The 26,203-nt window shown below is 42.9% G+C and overlaps 2 protein-coding genes across 6 annotated transcripts in view; both read right to left on the minus strand.

Moving 5' to 3' along the window:
- Positions 1-950: 950 nt before the first annotated feature.
- JMJD7 (jumonji domain containing 7) lies at positions 951-11,035 on the minus strand. Its single transcript, XM_050337008.1, has 8 exons — positions 10,948-11,035; positions 10,216-10,369; positions 9,083-9,336; positions 8,554-8,610; positions 8,051-8,146; positions 5,702-5,778; positions 4,560-4,719; positions 951-1,084 (listed from the first exon to the last, which is right to left on the minus strand). The coding sequence occupies exons 1-8, from the start codon at positions 11,012-11,014 to the stop codon at positions 996-998; spliced, it is 954 nt and encodes a 317-aa protein (XP_050192965.1). The 5' UTR covers positions 11,015-11,035; the 3' UTR covers positions 951-995.
- Positions 11,036-11,136: 101 nt separating this feature from the next.
- MAPKBP1 (mitogen-activated protein kinase binding protein 1) overlaps positions 11,137-26,203 on the minus strand; it is a 101,368-nt gene continuing 86,301 nt past the window's right edge. For 4 of the 5 annotated variants that reach the window (XM_050336999.1, XM_050337002.1, XM_050337001.1 and 1 more), the window contains 7 exons: positions 25,581-25,726; positions 25,002-25,169; positions 24,067-24,145; positions 22,215-22,525; positions 20,521-21,432; positions 17,092-17,177; positions 11,137-16,108 (listed from right to left, as the gene is read on the minus strand). In XM_050336999.1, the coding sequence (XP_050192956.1) occupies positions 15,815-16,108; positions 17,092-17,177; positions 20,521-21,432; positions 22,215-22,525; positions 24,067-24,145; positions 25,002-25,169; positions 25,581-25,726 (1,996 nt within the window). In that variant the 3' untranslated portion in view covers positions 11,137-15,814. The remainder of the gene's footprint in view (positions 16,109-17,091; positions 17,178-20,520; positions 21,433-22,214; positions 22,526-24,066; positions 24,146-25,001; positions 25,170-25,580; positions 25,727-26,203) is intronic. The other variant, XM_050337003.1, reaches the window with a different exon arrangement.

Here is a 26,203-nt window from a genome sequence, read left to right on the forward strand (position 1 = left end):
TTTGACTATAAACACTATCTTTTGGGGTTTTTACTATTATTTATATTATACTTTTGCAATGTTTGTGTATTTAATAGCCTTCTAGTCCTACCCTCTGGGTCTCAGACATGAGTAGTCTCAACCCCTTCCATGGAATACAAATGGGAATTGAGGCTGCAGAAAAAGGCTCCTGGTTCACACATCTTGCCTGACCATGTGTCAGGCAGCAATTATTGGCGCAGAATGAGCCTGCAGAATCACACATTATGCCACAAGACCACAGATAATATGGAGATGGACTGTAGATCTGGCAAGGTAACTCTAAAATGACCCCTCAGGATGAAAGAGAATGCAGTTACATTTAAATACAACAGTGGAAAGAAATAAAAAACATCAATTAAAATATGTAGCTTAACATGGAAAATAGCCATTGAGTTTTGCATGACCTCCTAGATGTCCTTCAGCCATCATATCACTTGGGACAAAAAAACAGTACAGAAAGAAACATTTGAACTGACCTATTTATTCCAGAAGTTGTAGTTTCTCACCATTAAAACACCAGAGCCACTGAAGTTGGTGAATTACAATTGTGCAGAACTTTTGCCTTAAACAGAATGCATGTGTTGGACAGATGCAGCCTGAAGCACAGGTGAGTGGCAGAGCAGATCCTTCCTTGCCTACTTGGGTTGTTATGAAATCAGTGTGTAGATCTGAACAGTCAGGGCTTCTGTTTTGGGGTTTTTCAAAACCTGGATTGCCTCCCTTCAAGTTCTATTTTGCTCACCATCACTGAGGCAACATGCAAAGGCCTAAAAATGCTGTTATCAAACCTCCTCCTTACAAGCCAAAAAATCTGAAATCAAGCAAAGTAGCCATGATCTGTTTCACAGGCATTGTTGATGATAATTTAATGTTCAGTTCTTTTTGTGTGAGTCATGTTCATACTCCAGTCACAAGATGCTGACGATTGTATCGCATCAGAAAGACAGATCACAAGCTTGAGTCTCCCATCTCTGCTATAGCGTTTTCACAGCTTTTGTGAGACCATCTAGTAGTTGATAATAGCTGTACTTAAGGTCATATTCCATGTCATACCAATAATTCACTGAGGAGACAAGAAAAGGGAAGAACATTTCTAAGGCTAGAATGTAATGATTTACAAATGTTCATAGACTTTTACACAGTTCAGTTAGCACAGGTTTTTCGTCATTTCTGAATGAACTTTGGAATTAGCAAATCTTTGACTACAGCCAAAAATAACATAAGCAAACAATGGTGTTCTTTAATAGTGCTGCCAGTGCAACTCTTTCTTAGTCCAAAACCATTCCTCTTCATACTCTATATTGGAGATTCCTTGAAGCAGAAGTTGGTAAAATGTTTAGGAACAGAAAACATGGTTCTGTTTATACAAAAAATATCAAACCACAAAGTTTAATATCTGGATAGGAACCCTTCTTCCTGTATAAAGGATGGCAAATTCACCACTACTTCACAATGGCCATCAATTAGACAGTGCTTTAGTTCTGCTTCCTGTGTTAATTTTGGTGTATGTCTCCTAGAAAAATTAAGCCAAGCACTGTAATATTGTATCAACGCTTCTTGGAGGAAGATATACTCTAGCTTCAGACATTCAGTGGACCGAAACCCAGAGAATATTGATTTTTCAAGTGTGTACAGACTGTACTGCAGTTAACAGACTAAAGGCCAAATAAACTCAAACTCTTTTGCATTTCTTCTAAATGGAGAAAAAAAGAGTGGCCAGGGGCTTGCAGCTGGAAACAACACTACTTCTTCTAAAACATCTGATTTTTTTAGAGGACTGATGCAACAGCGCTGGGGAAAGAGAATCAGAAATACTGCTCTACCGGTGACTTGTCTTTTTATCACAGAATCACAAGTACTGACAAAAAGGGCTTGCAATATTTGCAGTGTTACACTAATACTAATGATGTGTTGTTCAAAGTATTTTTTCTTGACAGACAGCATTATTCCAGGTAAAGCACAGCAAAAATCTCTCCCTCAAACCTTGCAAAACTTTAGGGATGTGACAATAATACTTTGTACTATCCCCACCACTCCACCTGCACCAAATGAGCAACGTTTGAAATTCTGGAACTCTCTTGGGGAAGGAAAAACAAACAAAAAAAAAGAGATAGAGAGGTGATGATAAATCCTACAAATAAAGAGACAACAAGACTTTTGGTAAATGCAGGGGAACAATAACAAACACAGGCTTATTAGCAAGGAAAGAGACTGGGTCAGAGCATTTCAGCTCACATGAAAACAGGATATCTTTCCTATTGTGTCCACATCCATGCCTAAAAGTCATTCACTTTCTGGTTTCCTTTTCTTTCTCCAGGGTTTGAGGCTTTTTTCCCATGTGATAATGGCACATGCAACATGCAGTTTCTTTGCAAAACATATGTAGATGACCATTCACAGCTAGCAGGCTAGACAGACAAACTGCTTACTCCATGTCTTAAGCAGAAACTGATCGTGATCACTGCATTAGCTATCCTTCTCCAGACCTGACAACTAGAAAAACTTTGTCTTCTGCTACATCCCAACCACTTGTCAACCAAGCTACCAATTATACACAAAACAGGCTGCAAGGAGGCAGCCCCATGGGATCTGCCAAGATTGTTATCTCAACCTGCAGAAAGGTAGATAACTTGAAAGGGACCTTTGGTCCCACTGATGCTTTCCTGTGGGATAATAAAAAGTGCTTCTATAAATACATTAATAACAAAAGGAGGGGCAAAGAAAACCTCCATTCTTTGATGGACTCGGAGGGAAACATAGTTAATAGAGATGAGGAGAAGGCTGAGGTACTTAACACCTACTTTGCCTCAGTTTTTACCAGTAAGACAGGTGGCCCTCAAGACAACTGGCCTCTGGAGCTGGTAGACAGAGAGAGGAAACCAAATAGCCCCCCTGTATTCCAGGAGGAAATAGTTAGTGACTTACTGAGCCACCTGGATCCTCACAAGTCTATGGGACCAGATGGGATCCATCCTAGGGTAATGAGGAGCTGGCAGAAGAGCTTGCCAAGCCGCTCTCCATTATCTTCCAACAGTCCTGGCTCACTGGGGAGGTCCCACATGATTGGAAGTTGGCAAATATCACCCCAATCCATAAAAAAAGGCTGCAAGGCTGACCCTGGTAACTACAGGCCTGTCAGCCTGACCTCGGTGCCTGGCAGAGTTATGGAACAGATCATCCTGTGTGCAATCACACAGCACCTACAAGATGGACAAGGAATCAGACCCAGCCAGCACGGGTTTAGGAGGGGCAGATCCTGCTTGACCAACCTGATCTCCTTTTACGATCAGGTGACTCACCTGGTGGACGAGGGGAAGGCTGTGGATGTGGTCTATCTGGACTTCAGCAAAGCCTTTGACACTGTCTCCCATAATATACTCCTGGAAAAGCTGGCAGCCCATGGCTTGGACAGGGGCACTCTGTGCTGGGTTAGGAACTGGTTGGAGGGCCGGGCCCAGAGAGTGCTGGTGAACGGGGCTGCATCCAGCTGGCAGCCGGTCACCAGTGGTGTCCCCCAGGGATCAGTGCTGGGCCCAGTCCTGTTTAACATCTTTATCGATGACCTAGATGAGGGATTGAGTCCATCATCAGCAAATTTGCTGATGACACCAAGTTGGGAGGGAGTGTCAACCTACCAGAAGGCAGGAGGGCTCTGCAGAGGGACCTGGATAGACTGGAGAGTTGGGCTGACTCCAATGGGATGAAGTTCAACAAGGCCAAGTGCCGGGTCCTGCACTTTGGCCACAACAACCCTGCAGCGCTACAGGCTGGGCACAGAGTGGCTGGAGAGCAGCCAGGTGGAAAGGGACCTGGGGGTCTGGATTGACAGGAGGCTGAACATGAGCCAGCAGTGTGCCCAGGTGGCCAAGAAGGCCAATGGCATCCTGGCCTGCATCAAGAACAGTGTGGCCAGCAGGAGCAGGGAAGTGATCCTTCCCCTGTACTCTGCGTTGGTGAGGCCGCACCTTGAGTATTGTGTTCAGCTCTGGGCCCCTCAGTTCAGGAAGGATATTGAGGTGCTGGAGCGGGTCCAGAGAAGAGCAACCAGGCTGGTGAAGGGACTTGAGCACAAGTCCTATGAGGAGAGGCTGAGGGAGCTGGGATTGTTTAGTCTAGAGAGAGAAGGCTTAGAGGTGACCTCATCACTCTCTTCAACTACCTGAAGGGAAGTTATAGCCAGGTGGGGGTTGGTCTCTTCTCCCAGGCAACCAACAACAGGACAAGGGGACATGGGCTCAAGCTCTGCCAGGGGAAGTTTAGGTTAGATGTTAGGAAGAAATTCTTTACAGAGAGGGTGATCAGGCATTGGAACGGCCTGCCCAGAGAGGTGGTGGATTCACCATCCCTGGAAGTTTTTAAAAAGAGATTGGACATGGCCCTTAGTGCCATGATATAGTAATTAGAGTTGGATCAGGGGTTGGACTTGATGATCTTGGAGGTCTTTTCCAACCCAATCTATTCTATGATTCTATGATTCTATATCTAGCTGCACACCCACCACAGTTCACAAATGCATCTGGAAATACTGTGTCTTTTACCTGCTATACAGCCATGTGATTGCTGAACATGATGGAACCAGAGAGAAGGCAGATATAACATCTCACCAGCTTTCACTGTACACTGCAAAGGCTGTGCCTGAGCATACTCTGGATACAGTTCCAGATTGGGGTTCAAGGGATCCAGAGGGATCCAGGGCACCTGAAGACAAAAGAATGTGTATATGGTACTGACCCTGGCAAAAAATTCCAGCAAGATTCCAGAAAATCAACTGATAGTCAAACTTACTAGGTTAAAAACATGTACTTTATCTAGCAAAACATGCACAGCTAAACAGTTTCCCACATGTAATTTGGAACAGATCAGTCCCGTAGTATACTTTCAGAACACCACCAGCCCCTTAAGTCACTCGTTCCTCCTACATTCAGTATTTATATACTTTATCTGCACCAGTCTTTTTATAAATTCCTCTTTTCTTCTTAAGCTAATTTTTATTCCCAGCAGCTAAAACACCTCTTCTTGCTGTAAAATCCCTCTTGCCTGCACTAATTTCTTCTATGCCCTAGAAAATTATAAACCTCAGCATTCCAATTTAATGTGTTACAGGAATGACATTCCATGAGTGCCACTCTGGAAATGGAGAACAAACCCCAGCTCAAGTTCTGTTGTAACATTACTCACACATTGCAGAGGTAAAAGTTAAGAGATTAGATTCTAATGAGGTTTTGTGAAGTGCCTCGAGATCTAAACATTTTAATCAAACAAACAGTGCTACAACTAAGAAAACACAATTTATTCATTGAGACAGATATGTTTTATTGCACTGGGTGATACCACTGCAGAGCAAAATGTAGAACTGAGCAGAGGTCAAAAGACAGTGAATGTAGAGGGGTCTATTTCAGTCTGAATGCAATCAATTCATTTATTGTTGATGCATTTAAAACTGGAACTGTAAGTCTGGTGCACGGAAGACAGTTTATGACATCAATGGTTTCAAGTGTTCAGTAAAAATCTTTTCTGTAAGTTGGGTATCCTTTGCAAATAGTAAAATACAACTAAAATGTCTGGGCATTCTCTTCCTAGTAATAAAGAATTTCTAAATATCAATCAACATGCTCAGTTTGAGGGCTCAGCAGTGCCTAAAACTCTACTATATTGATTATGTTCTTTATAAACTTTTTACCTTATCTGCAGTCTTCTCATCCACAATTTCAAACGAGCCGTCTTCTGATACCTGGTAGGTTGCTGGCTGATAGAGCTCTGGAACCAGAGAAAGAACTAAATGACACAACTCAGAGAAAATAATGGTACGTCACACTTCCACCAAGTAAAAAAAAAAATTAAGACAAAACCTTTTTCAACTTACTGCACTCACTACCCTTCCCTTTGTCCATTTCAAATTTTATACAGTTCGTAATAATTTTTTTTAAGTCAGTCTGAATACTAAGCTGCCTTCCTGTTTGGAATTCCAATCTTCTTTCTTTGCAGGAATTGCCTTCTTTCCCTTTCAGAAGTCATAAATGCTTCCCTGACTTACACATCATTCTATACTCAGGTGTTTTTTCTTAGGTCAGTCTAGCAAGGAAGCACTCACAAGGGTTATTTGTGACTCATGGTCAGCGTTTCACTTCTAATTTTAATTGATGGGTCTCATCAACTGCTTCAGAAACTGCTGGCTGCTTTTCTTTAAGCATATGGTTTTCTAAGCCCTCCTTGAGAGAGTTTCTCTTCATTAATTAACCTGATGCTCAAAAAGATGGAATTGTCTTTTTACTGCACACTATGAAATGTAAGTATTATGTCTGTTTTATGCTTTAACAGTAACTTGTTAAAGTTACTGTTTTGTTTTACAAAGTATGATTTGTATCACACACAAGTATTTCATACATTCACATACAGACAATACCACCTCTCCTACAAAGAAAGGCTGAGAGACTTGGGGTTGTTCAGTCTAGAGAAGGGAAGGTGCTGGGAGAACCTTATTGCAGCCTTCCAGTACCTAAAGGGGGCTTATATGAAAGACAGAGAAAGGCTTTCACCGAGGCCTGCAGAGACAGGACAAAGGTCAATGGTTTCATACTGAGACAGTTTAGAATTAAACTGGATATAAGGAAGACATTTTTTACAATGAGGGTCATGAGGCACTGGAACAGGTTACCCAGAGAAGTTGTGGATGTACCATCACTGGAAGTGTTCAAGGTCAGGCTGGATGGAGCTTTGAGCAATCTGGTCTACTGAATGGCAGAGGAATTGACTCAATGATTTTCAAGGTCCCTTTCAACCCAAACCATTATCCAATTCTATGATATCAAGGTTGTAAACAAAATAAAAGCCGTATAAATAAAATACTGTAGCAGCTCACATATCTAGGCAATATTACATGTGTGTCATACTGCACCTCGCATTCACTTAACCTGATGGTTTGAAAGTCAAGAAATGGGAAAAATAAAACCTTATTTTATGAGGCATAAAGTTAAGCTGTCCATCTTCTAGATGGTGCTGCAACAAAGAAAACTACTGCTGTGCACATAGGAAAACAACTTGAAGAAACAGAAAACAGGCAATGCTGCCAATAAGAATCTCTTTGTTCATTTCTCCAGTTTTCAGATATTCAGTTAGTAACTTGAATATTTAATTAAACTACAACTTATTTTTAACCTTCCTGGGTTTTTTTCCAAAAGAAATGAATAAGCAAGCAGAATCCAAATCTGTAAAATATTAAAGATGACGTGCTATAATACTGACAAGATACTTGAATAATTTAAATACTCAAAAGCTGAAGAGAATGCCATGAGTATCACAGAATCAAGTAAGCTGGAAAAGACCTCTGAGATCATCCAGTCCAACCCATGACCAAACACCACCATGTCAGCTAGACCATGGCACTGAGTGCCACGTCCAATCTTTCCTTAAACACCTTGGGGAGGATGATTCCACTACATCCCTGGGCAGCCCATTCCAGTGTTCAATCACCATTTCTGTGAAGAAATTCCTCCTAATATCCAACCTAAATCTCCCCACACACCTTGAGGCTATGTTCTCTCACCCTATCTCTAGTTGCCTGGGAGAAGAGGCCAACACCCTGCCTCAGGCTACAACTTCCTTTCAGGTAGTTGTAGAGAGTGATAAGGTCTCCCCTGGGCCTCCTTTTCTCCAGGCTAAACAACCCCAGCTCCCTCAGCTGCCCCTCATAGGACTTACCCTCTAGATGCCCAACAAATCTATCCTTCCCTGGACTCACTCCAGCATCTTAATGTCCTTCCTGAATTGAGGGGCCCAGAGCTGGACAGTACTCAAGGTGCATATCAATGAGCCTAAAACTTCACTGGACTGGAAAACCTGACCTCATAATAACATTTGTATTACAAACCACCAGCAGCATGAAATAGAAGAGGTTTCTGTTTACAGTGGAAAGTATAATACTGCATAAACCTCAAAATGTTATCTCTGCTTCCTTTTTTTTCTTATCTTCCTATGTTTTAGTCTCTCCTCCTTCCAACTTCCAGACATATTGCATAGTAAAATGATGTACCATATGGGATGAAGGGACGGTCACTTGGTGGATGCAGTAGAAAATATTTCTCTCCAGATATCACACAGTACAAGTTCTCATAATGATCTTTATGTACTAGGATTGAGGAAAAAAAAATGTGGAGAAAGAGAAAATCAGTGCTATTTCCTTCTCTGCACCAGAAACTATAGTCAATTGAAAATGTCAGCTTGTCCTATTATCATCAGGCTGCTTCCTCCTCTTGTAGTCGGTGGGAAAGTAACAACATCATATTGTAGCAAACGCATTCGATGAAATAAATTGTCAGTGCCTTTGCCTGACATAATGCTAAGTAGATGCACCCAGAGACACAGTAGCAAGAGGTCACAGAAGAGCAGAAGAAAGAATGCAAAAAAAAGCGTGCTAAAACAGAACTGCCTTGTCAGAAAAACCACACAGTCCTCCTGAGCCACTAACTCAAAATGAGCCCTCTTCAACCTATGCTGAAAACACGCAGAAGACTTACAGTGCCATATGGTACGTACAAGATGTCACAGCAGCTGATTCCCCAAGCCAGAAATTCACAGCATCAGGCTTCTTCCCTGTATGAATATAGAAACGTTGTCAACAACAACAACAAAAAAAGAATTTATGTCATGTTTAAAAGTGTTTCAAATAATTTTCTGCCAAATTCTGTCCTGTAACTTCCTTTGTAACTGTGACAGGTTCCATCGAAAATAGCATTCTGTGAATAACAGCAACCTCCTTCTACACTGGGAGCACTGAGCCAAAACATGACTCTAGATCAGAGAAAAGCCACCCAATGTAAAGAAGTGCTATATGGCACTATCACCACATTTTTTTCAGTTGTGAGGGTCCCAATACACAACCAAGACACTGATTGCAAAGTAATCCAACCCTAAAACCTGGATTATTCTATTAGGTATGAAACCAAACTGAACTGTGGCATTCAGAAAGAGAACAAGAATTCAGGATGTACCTAGTGTGATTATTTTAAAGCTCCAAATTACTGGAGCAAATATTTACTGAATGCAGGAGAAATAGAGGGTTTACCAAGTGCCTCACTCATCCATGGTATGTCAGGCTGCACATCACTGACAAGTTCAGGGAACTCCTTGGTGAGGTTTGAACACTGCTTCTGCACATAGAAGACGTTGGAAGAGGTCACTTTCTTCTCCACAATGTCCAGAAAGTCCATGAAAGGCATTTGGCGCTCCTCTGGCATGACAAAACGGTCCTGAAACACTGCATCTGCATAACCATTGGGTGTTACTGCCACACTCACCACCTTGGGACCTACTACCTCCCTGCAAAATAAATCAAAGGTTTATAGCCTGCTCTGCAATTGACCCATATATTAGATACTGGTTATTTTAAAAACAACATGTTTCATGGGCAGTAAAAATAGGAAGGCTGTCTTTCCATGGATGGGTGTCTCCAGTTTACATTTTCTACTGTCTGGTATGGACTCTCGCATTCTGCTCCAATTGCTCCTGTCCGAATTCTCTCCTAACAGGCAAGTTCACAAAGGAGCTGTTTTCCTCCCTGCAGGCAGAGGGCCCTCTTCAGCTGCTTCCTTTCATGAATCATGACAGAGCTTGATATTCTTGTGACCACTCAAACCAACCAAATCCAAGGGTTCAAGGATTCACATGTTCAAAAGCAATTGACCAGGGAGAAGGGGTGGACAGAAACTGATAGATACACACATCATGATAGCCTTTAGTTCCATGAGAAATTTAGCTTAAAAACCTACAGATTTAAATCTAACCCACAGATTTTAGGTCTAAACATAAATCCCCTTAAAGAAGGACTTTTCTTTAAAAATTCATTCATTGTTAAAATGTTCATTGTTTGGTTTTTTGACTAATAGTTTGCTCAATCATGAACTAGTCAGTCTGTCCTTACAGTGCTACAGCCCCACTCCAGCAAGCTGGGTTCCAATAGCCTGAGCCTGTTGGCTGCACACAGCCAAAACACTGACCCACCTGGCTGCCTCAGAACTATTAGAGTTGTATGTTTGCAAGGAATAAATTTACACCTGATCTTGGAAAGACTGAACACCTTCATACAGAAGCAGGGAGGAACCTGAGCTAACTTTGCAAATAAAAGCAAAGATTAACAAAGGGTTTTTAGTGAAGTCAGCTGAAATTGACAACCGGTCCTGCTCCAAAGCTTGTTCATACCTGAGGTATGCTGAGGTCCATTTCTTCAGAGCTGGCCAGTGGCTGATGGCATTGCGAATTATACAAGGTTTATTTGGACTCACCCACTCTCGATAAAACTCCAGAGGGGATGGAGGCCTATCAAGATAGGGTACAGACTCCGGCCATCCCAGCTCTGTCTAGGTAAACGACAAACAGTGTTACTCAGCATCCTGGGAGAAGTGCCTCCTGCTAGCACACTATTTCAAATCCCACACCACAGGGACTCAACTGAAAGCAGTGTACCCCCACTGGATCCAGAAATTCTCTGTTAAAACCTAGAAGGTGTTGAGGGGTTTCAGAGCCAGACAGAAAACTCAGGCCATCATCCCTGGGGATGAAAGGCATATGCTACAGGAGGTACACCTCCCATACAGAGGTGATACCACAGGATCGTTTTGGGGAAGCTCGAATAGTGCTTTGTTTTGCTATTTTATACGTAAGAAAACAACCCAAAAGGGCCGTTTTCTCGAGTTTCAGTTGTTTGGTTGGTTTTTCTCCCTGCGGCCTTTCTGTATCGTCACCTCGAGAAGAGAACGTGAGGCTGAGAGCACAGCGGGCGCCCCAGTTCATGCCCGCATTGCTCCCCACAGGCGGGCGGGCTGTGCCCCCGAAGCGCTGCGGGGCCGGCCCGGCACCAGCGCCTGTCACAGGCGGGGCCACCCGCGGCCTCCCGGCCCGCCCCCGCCCCCGCCCCGCAGGCCCGGCGCTCACCGCGGGCCTCCCGCGGGAAAGCGGCCAGGCAGCCCCTCACGGCCCGCAGCGCCGCGCCCTCCGCCATGCCCGCACCGGCCCCGGACGAGGAGGGGCCGCCCGCTCCCTCCCTCCCTCCCTCCTTCCCCATCCCATCTCTCCCCGCCCCTTCCCCCGGAACACGAACCTCGGGCGAGTGGGTCTGGCAGCTCGGTAACAAATGGTCACGTGTTTATTTGAAACAGTTTAAGACACGGAGTACAAATGAATACAGAGTTAAAAACTGCTCCCGGGGGAGCCTCACAGTGCAAAAACAAAAAGAAAAAAAGAAACCAAAACAAAAACAACCGAACAAACGAATTTTTATTTTTTCCACATAATAATTAAAAAAAAAAAAGTATTTTACCTAAAGCCAAAAGTATAAAACCACACATTTATAAATAAAGCATGAGGGATTTTTGTTTGTTTGTTTGTCTTGTTTTTTACAGGGGTGAAGGAAAAGGGCAGTGTCGGAGAGCACAGGTGGGGAGGTGCCTGCCTGGTCGAGGGCGCACATGGCTTGCTCCTAAGGCCGCTGCCCCACTCGGCTCCCGCCGCGCCCACGGCAGGTGACACACACCAGCACCGCCGCACCTGCCCCCGCTCACTCACACAGCGCCGCCTGAAACATGGCACACGCTGCACTTACCCACAGAAGGAAGCACCTGCTCTCTCCGGGGTTGCTAGAAGACCTGTCTACCATTTTAATGAGGTTTCTTGTCATTCAGTATCCTGGATGCTACACATCCAAAGGAGTGGGGGTGAGGGGAGACACTGTATGCATGCATGAATTTACCGAGGGCATTTAAATACCTGCATTTCTTTTTCTTTTTTTTTTCTTATATATATTTATATACATATTCGTTCTTTTTTAAAAATTTAATTGGTATGTTTCTACTCCCAGAAAGAAACGTCCCAATTCCTCTGAGTCATGATGAAGTCTGCAAAACGGGGAGGGGGCTGCTGTAAAGCCTTGACCCAGTTATCACATGGGAGGCCGCACAGAAAGGAGAGGACAACCTGAGAGAGGAGTTGGAAGAAATGCAGACTCCCATACCCACAGCTCCTGGGTGCTATAGCAGGATGGGGAGGAGGGTGTTACGCGCCTGCAACAGCAAACAGAGTTTGCTGCCCTCTCAGGTTGCAGCCCTTCCTGCTGTCACAGTTCAAGAGAGCCCTAGAATGAACTGAGGGAGTCCCACGGGTAAAGCAGTACTATTTCCAAGATGGAAAAACCTCCCCTACAACTTCTCATTTTGACCAGGAATGTTAGGTTGGAGGGGAAAAAAATGTATGCAAAGAGGATAGGTAGGTCCAAATTATTTTTACAGGCTTTCTGTTAAACAAATAACTTGTCTTAACACAGGTGTCTTGTGTCTATGCTAATACCCACACAAATCAGTGAGAGGATCACAAACCATTAAGAAGGATAGACTCAAATTTATTACCTCCTCTGACAAGCCTCTTCACTTCCCATGCAGTTACCATTCAGTATTTCTCTACCTGGCCCAATGGACAGCCTGTGGTGAAACATACTCACAAGGTGCAACAAAATGTAACACATTTACACCCCCTTTTTCTGTAAACGAGAATGTTTAGGAATATTTCCTACTGCCAGCAATAGGAAATCAGTAGGGAAGAATCAGTTGGATCAGTCTCAAATTACATAGAGCAACACTGCCTACTCATCCCTCTCAGCAACAAACCTGTGGCACCAGCATCTCCTTTACTGGGCTTCTACTACTCAATTCGTAACATCAAAGCCTTAAACAAACAGTTCACGACTTTGCCATTTAAGTAAAGAGCCGTTATTTAGAGAACAGCAAGAGAAGAAACAAGAGGCCCAATAGGACGTATTTAAAAACAAACCCCTTCCAATTCATTCTTCACCATCAGACCACCATCTCCAAGTCCTAAATCTACTTTCCTAAAGCCTTTTGGTACTGTACCTTTCACGGGTATTGGCCAAATGGTGTTCTTCAGGCCAAAACTATCTCTACTTCTATTCTGCTTTCCTGAGTCTCCTACATATACTATTCTAAACTTATTTTAAACTACACAACTATTCTCCAGCTGATCTACTTGCCTGACACTTCTCTTACCATCATTCTGATCAGATTTTACCTCTGGTTTCCTGTATACAGTCACAACCCTGAGCAAAATCCATTCCAGGAAACAAAACCCACTGTGATCAGCTTAAAAACCAGATTTGTTTCACATGACTTATTTCCAAGGAGCTTTGTTCCATATCTCTATGCCAGCTTTACTGGTTGTTGCTCTTTACCTTAATGGGAATTTTATTCTTACCACTAGCTCTTCTGTACCATCTCTGACCTTTTTGTCACTACCTCAAAGTTTAAATAATAAAATGGAATAAAATTGCACAAGGAAGTAATATAAAGAACCCTCAAACCATTATCAACAGTACCCAAAAGATACCTGGGTTGAAGGGTCTGTTATTTTTCCTGAGTGTCTTGTAGCCCCAGTACAGCAAGAAATTTCCTGTATACTAGGACATATGTTCACAGTCTGAAAGTGGAGGAACTGGTCACCTCAAAAGCAAGCTTGATCCACACTAACTCCCATCACAGACCCAACATGACTGTCATCATACATTCCGCTCGCGGCCTCTCCAGCAGACCTTTTCACTCAAAGAAACCGCCAGACATTTCCTCTCTGGCTTTCAACTTGCCTTCCTTTGCAAAACCTGTCTGTGCAAGAGAAGCTGCCCATGGGACCAAGCACACCAGCTGATTCAGCACAGTGCAGTGCAGAGACAGAACTAGAAAACAACACTTTTAAAGTTTCAGTACAAACCCATGGAAGGAAGGTTAGCAAGGACACCTGAAACATGATTACGCAGGTTTAAATTACAGGCAGAAGTAGCTGGAAAGCTCTCAAAGTGTTCCCCATACTCCCATGTCCTGAAGCACTCAGCAGTGGTGATCAGGCAGCAAATCTATTAGGGGGAGAGAAAGAACTGCAGATTATTCATCCATAGAGTTATTTGGAAGAAATAGGTCATCCTACAATAGTCTGGCCAGCCCCGCAGAAAAAAGGCTGCACTGTAGATCTGCAGTCACAGAACGACAGAAAAGTCAACAGACCACATTTCCACAGGGCTTCAGAGAGACAACAGCCAGGACTGTAAAATGAAAGAAAATTGCTTCCAACATGTGTAACCTATGTAACCAAGTGATGCAGTCTGGCTGCTTTTGACTGACTTCCACAGATGACGGCAGTCTCCCTCCCACCAAAAGCTTGTTCCTTGCATTAGTTTTATGAACTAGGATTACACTGCTCTGCCTTAAAATAAATGCAAGACAGATAGGAGATGGAAGAAATAAAACACTTTGTGTATCTGCCCTTGTTTTTGAAAGGAGTAGGAGTAAGGGGGAAGGTGCTGAAGAATTTCATTGGTTTAAATTTTTTTTTTCTTAGCTTATTATTGACCTGAAAACATCACTAGACAGTTTTAAGCCACAACAAACACAAGTTAGCATGGGCTTAGAGAAGCTCCACAGGGCAAGAAGAATATTGCACACACAAATGCAAGAAGAGAAGATTTTCTGTTTCTCAGACTAGAAGTTCATGAAAAGCAAAGAGGCTGAAGGCAGGGGTAATGGTAGTGATCACACCCCAAAATATCTTGTTTGAAGATCTTGGGAAATCATTTTCTGTGGGGAGTTGAAATAGTTTTACAAAAGGTAAAAAAATCCCAACTTTCTTGAGATGTAAATGTTCTGTTTTCCTGTAAAGGCAAGAAGAAAACATCTTCCTATCACACTGAAACAAATTACATGGATGAGTCATGACATTGAAGATCTCTCAGATCCAGAGTTACACTGCAAGAGATGGAAACAAGCTTTTCTGTGTCACTTCTCAACAAATAAATCATCACCCCAAATTTCCTAGTCATGACAACATCAAAGTCAATATCCAATTCCTAATTATGAAAAGTGGCTGAAACAAACTTTTGTATTGTATCTAAATCTCATTTTTAAAATGTCTGCAGAAAACCCGGTCTGAAGTATCAATATAACATCAATACTAATGAATTCATAAAGTAATCTCCAAAGCATGGTCCAAGGGATGCAGAGCATTCCCCTGGAAGCAAATGCAGATAAAACACAGTGTGGGGACTGCCTCGAAACAAAAGAAAAGCAGACAGAGTCATAAACAACAGCAGGATTACTGCAGGTAACAAAACTAAGGCAGGAAAAGAAAGAACAGCAAGACAAGATTTAAGCAGAGAAAAGTTCATTAATTGCACAGACGCTCCAGCCTGTCTCCCTGTTGGGGGTTTATAATACAGAGATTGTTTCTCGCTGGGATATGGCAAAGGGATCGACAGTTCTTTTAAAGGACAAAGATAACAGCCACAAACATGGCACAGAGCAACAGTCAGAGAAATAAATTAATAAATAAACCCAGAAAAAGTCTGCTTCTTGATTCTCCTGAAGCCTTGGAGAGGAAAGGATTGGCTTCACTTAGACTCCTTTGCATTTAGTCAGCAGTTCAGAATTTCTTGGATAAACTGGAATTTCTTAGTTTTTTTTTTAAATGCCAAACATCCTGACTGGCTATGAAGAAACTTCAAGGCAATTTCTCCAAACTCCTCTTTCAAGACTTTGTTTAGAGATAGGAAGTTGAAAAATATTAAAACTGTGGCCAGCACATTGCTAAGAATTAGATCAAGTCTGTCATAGGAGCCTGAGGAAATCCATTTATAACGGTGTCCCCATCAGCCCTCGACCAGTGCGATGACAGCATCGGTCTGAAGCTCTCTCTGTGGTCCTCTTCTTGGGATTATTTCTGTGTACACACAAACACCTGAAAGCCACCCGTCCTAGAGTTTTTTGTCCATGCGTCGTTCCACGGCTTGTAGCAATAGCTCCGAGTACTGTTCCAGCAAAGCTAGTGTCTGCTCATCTCCCAAACCCTTGGGACTCGGTAGATTGGCACCACATCCCTCATTCAGTGGGCTAGTGTTATCCTGTGGCTTTGCCAGTACCTCCTCAACCTTTGGAAGCTCTTCCTCATGCTTCAGAGAGTCCAATTCTTTCTTCATTGAGGAGAATGTTTCTGTCAGGAGGCCTGCTATTTTATCTTTGTCAGTAGAAGATTCTGTATTATTTAACACCTGAAAACAAAAAGGGGTGAGGGGAAAAAAATGCATTTGCGTTTAGGTACAGCACCAAATAAGCAGTTTCAGCCCTTTAGGGAGGTGAAACCATGAAGATTTGCAGACCAATCTAGTGTCATTTGCTTCAACATTTGAGACTGCCTATTTAGTCATGGGCAGGGCATGCATCTAATACTGCTAGTCACACAAAATCCAGAGGCATTACTCCAATAGGACAGAGATGGGAAGTACATTTTTGGGTAGAATTCCCCTTATACTGGGCTTAAGGAGGTGCTATGTTTCCCAGATGCAGCACAGGGCCACAGTCCGCTTTCCCTCCTGTCTGCCAGATGCAGCTGGTCACAGGAACAGAGCAAGGTCAGAGTGCTGTGGCCAGAGCTGCAGAGGACCACACAGCAGATCCTCATGGTGGAAGTTTCACACTCATTACAGGAGACTTGACAGATCAGTGCTAAGCAAAGAAATGAAGAGCTGTTATATTGTTCTCCATGTAACTCTGGTCTGGCAGTGAGGGGGACAAGAGAATGGTTGCATGTTCCCTTTCACAGCTGGATTCCCATGATATCTCACATTTGCTAATCCTTTTCCCATGCATCAAACACAAAGAACAGATGGGAATAATAAAACTTAAAACTCCTATATTTCATATCCCAAAAGAACTGTATAAATATTAACTAATTCCCTAATACCCCTTTGAAAAAGAGCATATTGTTATCTTCAGTTTACAGATAGGCTAAACAGACTGAAAAGTTAATTGATTTGCTCAGAGTACCGTAACAAACTATTGGAAAATCCAAAAGTTGGAAACTGGGAGCCCCTGCCTCCCTGCCTCAAGCTTAAGGTGTAGTCAAGCGGACAACCAAGCAGCTTGTGAGCTCTCCAGTCAGGAGAACACCTTGAGCCAGCAAGCACGCACGTTCAATGTTTGTGGGCTGCAAAGCCAACCTGCCGTGACAGAGCCCACGTCTGAGGTCACTCACCATGCGGTAAAGGTGAACGGCCTTGCGCATGCTGTCCTGGAGCTCGGATACCACGTGCTCACACTGCTCTATGCTGATGCCCGACTCTGAATGGGAGGGAAAAACAAAAACATGAGTTAAGGCACAGACACTCCACTGTCCGCGATCTCACAGCTGGGTAAGAAAACCCAGGGTTCTTAATACATACTTGAAAGACCATGTGCACACTTCTCGTTCAATTTTTAGGGCTGGTTTGAGCAAATCATTAAATAGGCCAGTTCTACATGGACTTTCCTTCATATTACTTAGAGATGCTGCTTGTTTCAAACATCCCTATTTTTCCAATCCTTAGACTCTCCAAAGTCAGCAATGTATTTTCTCAGGTTGCACATTTTTGTCACAGTCAAGGATAGCCACAGATTACCCATTTTTAATTATAATTCAAGTTTGTATGAAGGTTTCCAGTGGCAAGAGGGACTGATCTGAGCAGCCTCTAATTTAGCTTCCACATAGTCAGAAATTTAAAATCTTCCCCTCAAGTATCCTTCTGCACCATGTACAGCTAAGTGCTGAGGATGATGGATTATACTGAATTATTACACTGTTCTCTAGTGAGGACTGTGGTCCACAGGAGTGCTGACAAACAAACTCAATCACAACAGATTCACATTTCTGAGCAATCCAGGACATACACTGCTGATACACACAATTCAAAAGTGAGAAAAAAAAGTAAGCAACTTTAAGTAAGACAGTATCTTCTGCCTGTCCCCACCAGATATTATCTCCAAAACATTGGAGTTGAAGGCCTGCAATTTTTAATAAAATAAACACTCTCATGAGATAGACATAAACCATGAACAAAGACATAGACACACACACACGCAGTCTGTGGTAATCTTCAATTTGCAAAGGCCTGGACACATTAGCTCTATAATTTCTCCACTTCTAAGAACATCATTTTTGAACATGCTGGAGGGGATTTGAGCTAACTTTATGAATACATCTAGATAATGTAAAAACAAATGCAGCTAGAAAAATATCTATTTATACACAAAAAAAACACATCTAGAAGAACAAAGGGGCATGAACAAATCCTTCCATCTGCATGTTTTGATCCCAAATCACCCATGAAGTTTGAGTACAGTGGGCTTCAGTGCAGTCCAAGATTCTTGCCTTCTGCCCCCCCTCTTTCCCTCTTTATGTTTGAAACCCAGCTGTTTCTTCTCATGATTGTTTCTGGATTTCTCCTCTGATCATTCTTTTTATTCTGGTCTCCATCTCTGGGAGCTGCCAGTCTGGAGAAAGGTCACAAGACCTAACATAAATGCTTAAGTAACAGGCATTTTCTGCCTCTTGGGTGTGCAGTACAGAGCTCTTCAGAAACCAGCATAGAATATTAAACACAGCAACAGTATTAAGCACATCTACAGCATTTTAACTGTACATGTCAAAATGCTTTCACAAGAACAATTAAGTCTCTTTATCTGCAGCTGTTACACAAGAAGGAAAATGGAAGGACAGAAAAATTAAGTGGAAACCCAAAGTCACAGAGCAAGTCAGACGCCGAACAGGTCCCTGTCAACCCTACAGTTTTAATCCAAACTGCCACACTGTGATTCCCATAAGCCACAGTAAGTTGTTCACAGCAACAACCAAGTTGGATCTAAACAGTTTTTCCAGCATCTACCACTAAAATTTTGGGAAATGTGGTCTGCAAGAAGCTTAAAGCTGACAGTTGCCTACTGAGAAAAAAAATAATATTGGGGATCCACAGTGCTAAATCATCCTAACTCACTAAAGAATGCTGTTAAATATTCTGCCATGGTGTGGTATGTCTTGGGAGCTGTTTAAAAAAATAAATCAATACTAAAAAAAAAGTTGCTCTTTCTGTGTTACTATCTGTGCTAATTCTCAAACTGACCAAAACCCATTTTATATGTTGCTTGATTTCCAAATCTAGAAGAAAAAGCTCTGCCTAAAGAGTACACTTTACTACAACTCTGCTGTAGAATGGGATTCCACAACTTCAGGCTGCATCTGCTGCTGGAGGAAAGCTCACCCCTGTGGGGGGAGGGTCTGAAAGTTTCAGACATACTCACTGTCCTTTAGTGCAGTTACAGTATGAGAGCAGCAGGTCCCTCAGACAAAACACTTCCTGTTTTACATAACAGTGCTTCAATCTTAGGGTGTTTGATCCCTCTAGAAATGCAGAAAGAAAAATAACAGTGCATCAAAACCAGATTATCCTTCTGCATTCCTTCGGTTCAGAAATATTGTGCTTAACTACTGTGACGAATAGTGCAACAGCCTGGCACCACAGAAAGTAATTGATCTGAGGATTACAGAGCTATCCCTTCTCAGATATGGGTAAGAACAGCAATAGCAAAAGGGATTAAAAACTGTGCACTGCATAGCCCCTGAAGGTACAAGGTATCAGTGCAGTGGTTAACATCCAGCTTTCTATCGCACGACTCGGAAAGATGCATTTCCTTTCAGATTATGACACTAAAGAAAAACCCCTCAAGGATTCAGTACCTCAGCAGATGATGTAAGACTAAACTGTGTCTTCTCTGCCACTGGAGGTTTTCCTGCCTTGGAAGGCAGGATTTTTACTTCAGTTCACAATTACCTGCTAGTTTTCATTTGACTGAAGTACCTTATACCAGGGCCTGTAGCAGATCCAAGAGCTATTTTCAGCAGGTGAAACAATTTCCCACCTCATACCTTTTTCTCCAAACTAGAGTTAAGTCAAAAATTAATCCATGTTCTTTATGTTCAAACCCAAAGGCTAGGTCTGCACATGCACCACATATCCATTTTGCAGACATGTCCTCAAAGCAGAGCAATAGCAGCACAGAGATCTTCTCACTCCATAGGTGGCTACAGCAAGGACCTCACACTGGTCAAGCCTTATCTCACACAAGTATGCAGGGCCTTCTAGGCCCTGCATACTTGCATATTAACAAAGTAAAGCTTGAGCTGCCTGGCATAACTTCACTGCCAGTGTTATCAGTGCTTGCTTGGCTCAGCTAGCATATGCTGGCCTCTACCTTCACCTACTGATCAAGCTGCTATGAGAGGGGCATGGGGGATATGACCTACACACTCATGGGGATTCCTAGCATGTCAGATTTTAGCATTGACCGGAAAGAGGTTTGAGTCCCTATAGGTAAATCACTAAAAACATGACAGTGCTGAGGTCTACAAAACATTTAGCTACGATGGACCATCAGACATAAGACCCAGAGAAAATGGAAACTAAAGACAGAGAAAAAGATGTTAGTTGAAGAAGTGTCTCACCATTGAGGGGATGGCTTATGGAACGAGACAGGTGCAGACAGGACGAGACAGGCCAGAAGCTGGACGTAAAGAAATGTGATGGGATCGTGAGGCGGTTCACAAAGACAGGAGACAGAAGGGGGAAGATAAGATACGGGTATCCATGCACACCTGAGACCTGTGCCAAGGCAGTTATAGACGTAGGAGACCTCGGCCTGGTGGGGTCTAGTGGGCAAAGTCCAGGTTGGTTGTCTAGCACACAGGCGATGCCGGTGATCCTCTCCCTGCACCTGGGCAGTGTGCCCTCAGGAGACCTTAGGTGCCGGCTCTCTGACAACTCTCTCAGTTTTAGATTACTGACCCCTGGTTCATCCTGGCAATCTGTCCTTGAGACTGAACAATCCACTGGGCTCTCCTTAGCAAGCCCTGTTGGGATCTCTCTACTAGGAACCAGAGACACTGCAGTTTGGTTCTCCCTCTTGGAGGCTCGGACCTCAGGAAAAGAAGGTTTCTTTTTAGAGGCCCCAGCAGGTGACTGTGGAGACTGTGGCTCAAGCAGGGTTTTTGTTTTGGTAGTGGGTGAGAAGGAGGCCAGTGTGGGTCTATCAGGCAATGGCTTGGGAATGTCAAGAATCAGATGTGCTCGGTTTGATGATGCCAACTTGCTGTGGAAGGACTTGGGAGATGAGCAGTTTACAACTGGCTGAAGTGTGGGTTTCACTGGAACATTTTCTTTCACTGGTAGCTTAATCTTCTCAGTATCTGTTGTGGAACTAAATTGTGTCTTCTCTATCACTGGAGGGCTAGTTCTCCCATCAGTCAACATTTCAGTGGAGGAACCAAGGTATAGATTTTCCCCTACAGATATGCTCCTTGACATCTTAGCCCGGAAGCTGGTTGTTGGGTTCATGTAGGACTTTGGTTTTGCAGCCCTGACATCTTTGGCCAACAGAGCACCAGATCCATCCATCTTCAACATACTGGCTGATAACACCCTGCAATTGTTAGGTCTGGGATCCTTCTCAGCCACCAAAAGAGTCTGAGGACGCTGCTTGGCAGAGGATATCACTCCAGGACCCTTATCTGAAAATTAAACAGACAAACACACCAAAAATAGACAAGAGCCTGCAGTGAATTCCTAAATTGGAAAGTAACAGAGCTGCTCCTGCCTATGCGACTCAGTTCAGGCCCTAGGAGATGTGTACAAAACCACTACTTCAGGTCAATATCACCAAGCCTCAACAGCTGTCTTTTCTTCCCATCCCTCATCCTGCTCACACGCTGCTGTTTTCCCAATAAGAGAGATTTGTTCTTAAAAGTGTACGGTCAGAATACCTCAGACTGCTGTGACTGTTAACAGAGAAGCCTGAGGAAGCATGTGACAAATTATATAGCTGTTGTGGTGATTAGGTGAATTTTCATTTTTTTAAACAAACTACATGCATAGTAACGGTCTTTGAGTTGATTGTTTCAAAAATAGAGTTATTTCACATAGAGGGCATGGATACAGTAAGCTCTCTGTTACTGTCTCCTCCTTCCTTCTTTCTCTCCCCCCCATCCTGGGGAGCTTCAGTCTTGGCTTGGAGCAACTACTCACAGTAAGAGCGAATTTTTTTGCAAATACTTCATTTTACCCTTGCCAGTGCTCCTCCCACATCTGCCAGACAAATATCAGAGACTGACAATTAGAAGACCAGCATCTGCATTACAAATCAGAAATATTTTCCCTTGACAGGCTTGGAGTTAGAAGACATGTAAAGCCTGTCGCTAAGAATGCAGAAAGACATAAGCTTAATTCAAATCTCTACTCAAATATCCCCATTTCATTCTCAGGTTTATACCTTCATTCCAACCTATGTTCTTACCCTCATGCACAAGGTCATGAACTGACTGTGCCTTTCTCATCACTGCATTCACAGGGCCTTCTGGAAAGGAGGCAATAACTCGCCCAGGAGCCATACCAACTCTGCTGGCCTCCAAAGCCGATCTGCGTCTTTTCTGCACATAAATAGCGCGATTGGAATTTACACGCTCCAGAAGCTGGCTGTTCTCCAGTGCATCATCAGGGTGGCTGCTGTCACTTTTCAACAGGTCTGGTGTAAACTGATTGGTCTGGGTTGGCAGCTCAATGGGCTTTGAATCCAGTATCAGATTTGACGAAGAGAGCGACAATCGTCTAGGGAACACAATAAAGGAACCCCAGTCAAAACAAGTAAGAATGTTGTTCTGGATAAACAGGAACGTGCACTACGAGCCCTTCTCTATCTGGACTTTTTAAAGTCAAAAATGCCATAAGCTGTTACCACTTCATTCTACTCAACCTTGTAAGCTCCAGCCTTCAGGCATTTGCCCCTAGGCTGTGCAATCACAAATGGCATTGGGTTGCTGTTTCCATGGAGGACACTGTAAAAGGTGAAGGCAAAAGAGAAGGAAAAATTCTAGGTATAGCAAAGACTGGGCAAAGTCAGGTCAGGTCTTTTCTCTCAGCTCACCTAACTAAATCTTTTCAATTCTAAGATATCCTAAGAGGAAGTAATTATACTTTCCTAACATTATGAAAACATAATGACTGGGAAAGCTGGTCAGTATCTTCAAGAGGAAAGCCCAGTTTTCCTCTTCCTCTCCACTGCAGACAAGAACAGTGGGCTTATTTCATAAAGGAGACAACTTTCAATGTTTGGACAGCTAAAGAGATTAAAAGCCTCAAGGTTTTCATAACCTAAGATTACCTCTCTTGTTACACTTCTAGAACACCAATGACTTCCTTCATCACTGAACTCTTCACTACAACTCTCCAGAAGTTTACACAATAGCTGACCAGTGGCTTTCCTCGCAAACATATGGTCCCAACATGAGATAGACTACAAGGCACTCCTGACAGCAGCAACAGCAGCTGAATACACCAATAACAACTTTCCTTAACATGGTGAATCTAGACACAGCTGGTGAACCATAGAAGATGTATTCAAATCTGCTCAGCCCTACACAACAAATTCCTTTGAGCAGAGATTTCAGGTTGTCATTTTAAGAGAAATACAGGAGTATTTGTTTGTTTTAAACATCTATGAACCCAGATCAATGAAAATATTTACCTCATTTTTTGTTTGATTTTTTCTTTGTTTGTTTTGTCAGGATTTTTTTTTAAATAACAAGGGAAGGAGCTTGGAGAGGCCTTTTGGGGTGCTTTAGGGCTGAGGTTTTTTTGCAAGAATAATATCCCCAACAGGCTTTGTATGAGACACCAGAACACCCTGTGAAGGCATGGGACCGAGAAACAAAGCTGAGTAAGAAAAGACTGTAAAACAAAGGAAAACTTGACAAGTCTACTTTCATTGTCCAAGCTGAATGAAATGCAAAAGAATAAACAGAGCATAAACAGTGAAGAGTAAATTAGATTATTAGCGATTCGTCCAACTTAATCAGTCAAGGCATTAATCATGAAACAATTAAGCACACACTTGAAAGAAGAAAAAGAAAAAGAACAAAACAATAGTGTTGCTTTAGGAAGAAATAGAACAGCTAAAGTGACCCAGGATAGACTGTCCAAAGCATAAGGGTCTGCAGCCAGCCTCCCAGGTTCTACACTAACACTTAGCTGTGCCTAGGCACACCAAGGCCAGAAGTTTGCTCAACTATTTTCACCCAGGACCCAGCATGAGACCTGCTCATACTAGTTAAAATAAACAGACAGAAACACTCAAACAAGCTGAGCCATACCTGAGAGCCGGGGACTGGGAAAGAAAGCGAGAGGAAATGCTGAGGTTTTCAGTTCTTTCCAGATTCCTACATGAGCCACCTAAAAATTTTGGTTAAAGAAGAGAGAAAAATGAGCAGTTTAGTTACAGAACATACATTCTGACACATGCATTTTCTTTTCACAGAGACTATCAAGTGTTTCCTCATATACAAGGGGATTTTTTCGAGCTAAAACCACAGAGGATGAAATAATTACATTTCTTTTGCCTTTGCTGTTCTATTTAGATTAGTCTGCCTTAAGCTGCTACTCTCCCTAAGGGTACGCCTCCTCCTTTTTTTGCTTCCCTTTGTGTCCTATCCTGCCTGTAGGACTGTGAGGCGCTGGCATCAAGCAGAAAACAAAACAATCAAAAAGGGGGAAAAAAGGAAGAAAAAAAAAGAAAACGAACAGATATTGCTGCCTGAAACCATTAACAATTCTAAAAAGATATACTTTGTTCTGGAGTTGGTCGATAAAGACAAACCAGTTCCTCTGCCACTCCAATGTCTCCTCTTATTCTCTCCCTCCACCCAGCATTTCAGCCTTTTCTTTTGTGACATTTGCTATGCCCTGATACACCACTAGAGGCCACTGCGTGTCGTCCTTGGGAGGCGGGGGCGGACACACAGCTAATACCTTACTATGCAACAGGAAAAACTAGTCTGGGAACAAGAGAACAGCTCTTCAGGATTCCAGGGACAACACTTAACCCAAACTGACACAGGCCCCACTCTCCTCCACGCAATCTTACACACAGACCGATGGAGTTAACAGATGTCACACCTCTTTAGGCCTCTCTACACTTTTTCCCCCCTTCTGTGCACACACATCCATAAAAGCCTATCAGAACTTGCAGCCTGGTTTGGTTCATAGAGGGGAAAAATCAGGAGTCTCCCCACTGAACAGAGAGATGTACCTTTTCCATCAGTGTTGCTCAGGGTCCCAAAATGCTCCTTGAGGAACTTTTCCTGATCAGGTATCTGGGGAATTTCTCCCTCTGGCATGCTAGCACCCACATCCTCCTCTCCTTCTCCCTCCAGGTCTGAAACGCCATCTACACTTAAGGGCTCAGTGCTTTCAGAATCTGGGAAAAGGCAAAAAACCCCCAAAGCTGTAACAACTTAATCAGAGTAACATTAGTCAGGTTAAAAAACAAAACAAAACAAATCAACAAAGATGCTAAATTGAACCTAGAACGTTAAAGTCAGTCAGCATAATGTGTAATAATTCTCTAGTCTACCAATATCCCACAAACAACATAGCCTATGGGGGAATCAATACTAAACCTGCCTCCTTATCTAGCAAGGTAAAAGAAAGCCAAAGATGCACAAGGAAAGTGCACCAACTCCTGCTTCTACAGCAGCTTTGCTCAGGTGTCGGTTCAAATGCACCTGAATCTTTACAGCAGTACTGGTGTGACTAACAGGAGTGTGGCTTCAGTTCAGCTCATGAAGAGCTCACGTATAAATATATTTATAATGTCTTTGCATCTTACCTTCATTTGGATGGTCTGGGCTGGACAGACGGCTGCTGCTGTAATCTACAGAGCAAGCACTGTCTGGACTGTGCTTGTCTGGGCATCCATTACTGTGATAACCTCTACACAGCTTCCCATGGGGCAATGCTTTTACCTGGAACTCACTACAAGAGAGACAGGAAGATACAGCACTAGAACAGATATTTGTTTTACGTGTAAAGAAACACATTTTAACTTTAATAAGGCCTTACCTGTGTTAGTAACACCTTTGATTACAAATGTAAGGCTTTAAAGAGAAAAAGAAGTTGATTTCTCTCATTATAATACAGTATATTTTTTGCATTTCATTAAGCTTGGACAGTGAAGTCCCAAGGGGACTGTCTGACTTGCTGGATGTTGTCAGTTCCCATGATTACCAGGCACCAGCCCTGCATTGCCCTGGCTTGATTTCCACCACAGGTAAGGAACAAATGTAGAGGTCTAAGTGATGAGAAAGGGACTAAAACCAGGCCTATACCTGCATGAGAGAAAATTCATTTTGCCATAGATTTAAGCTCTAATACACTATTTTTTTCATGTTCATGACCTGCTTTTTTTGGCAACTTCTCTTTGGCAAAATATAGAAGATTCTGAGTTAGATA

This window comes from Myiozetetes cayanensis, unplaced genomic scaffold (assembly GCF_022539395.1).
Source record: "Myiozetetes cayanensis isolate MyiCay16 unplaced genomic scaffold, myiCay2020 scf6-25, whole genome shotgun sequence".
Classification (NCBI taxonomy): domain Eukaryota; kingdom Metazoa; phylum Chordata; class Aves; order Passeriformes; family Tyrannidae; genus Myiozetetes; species Myiozetetes cayanensis.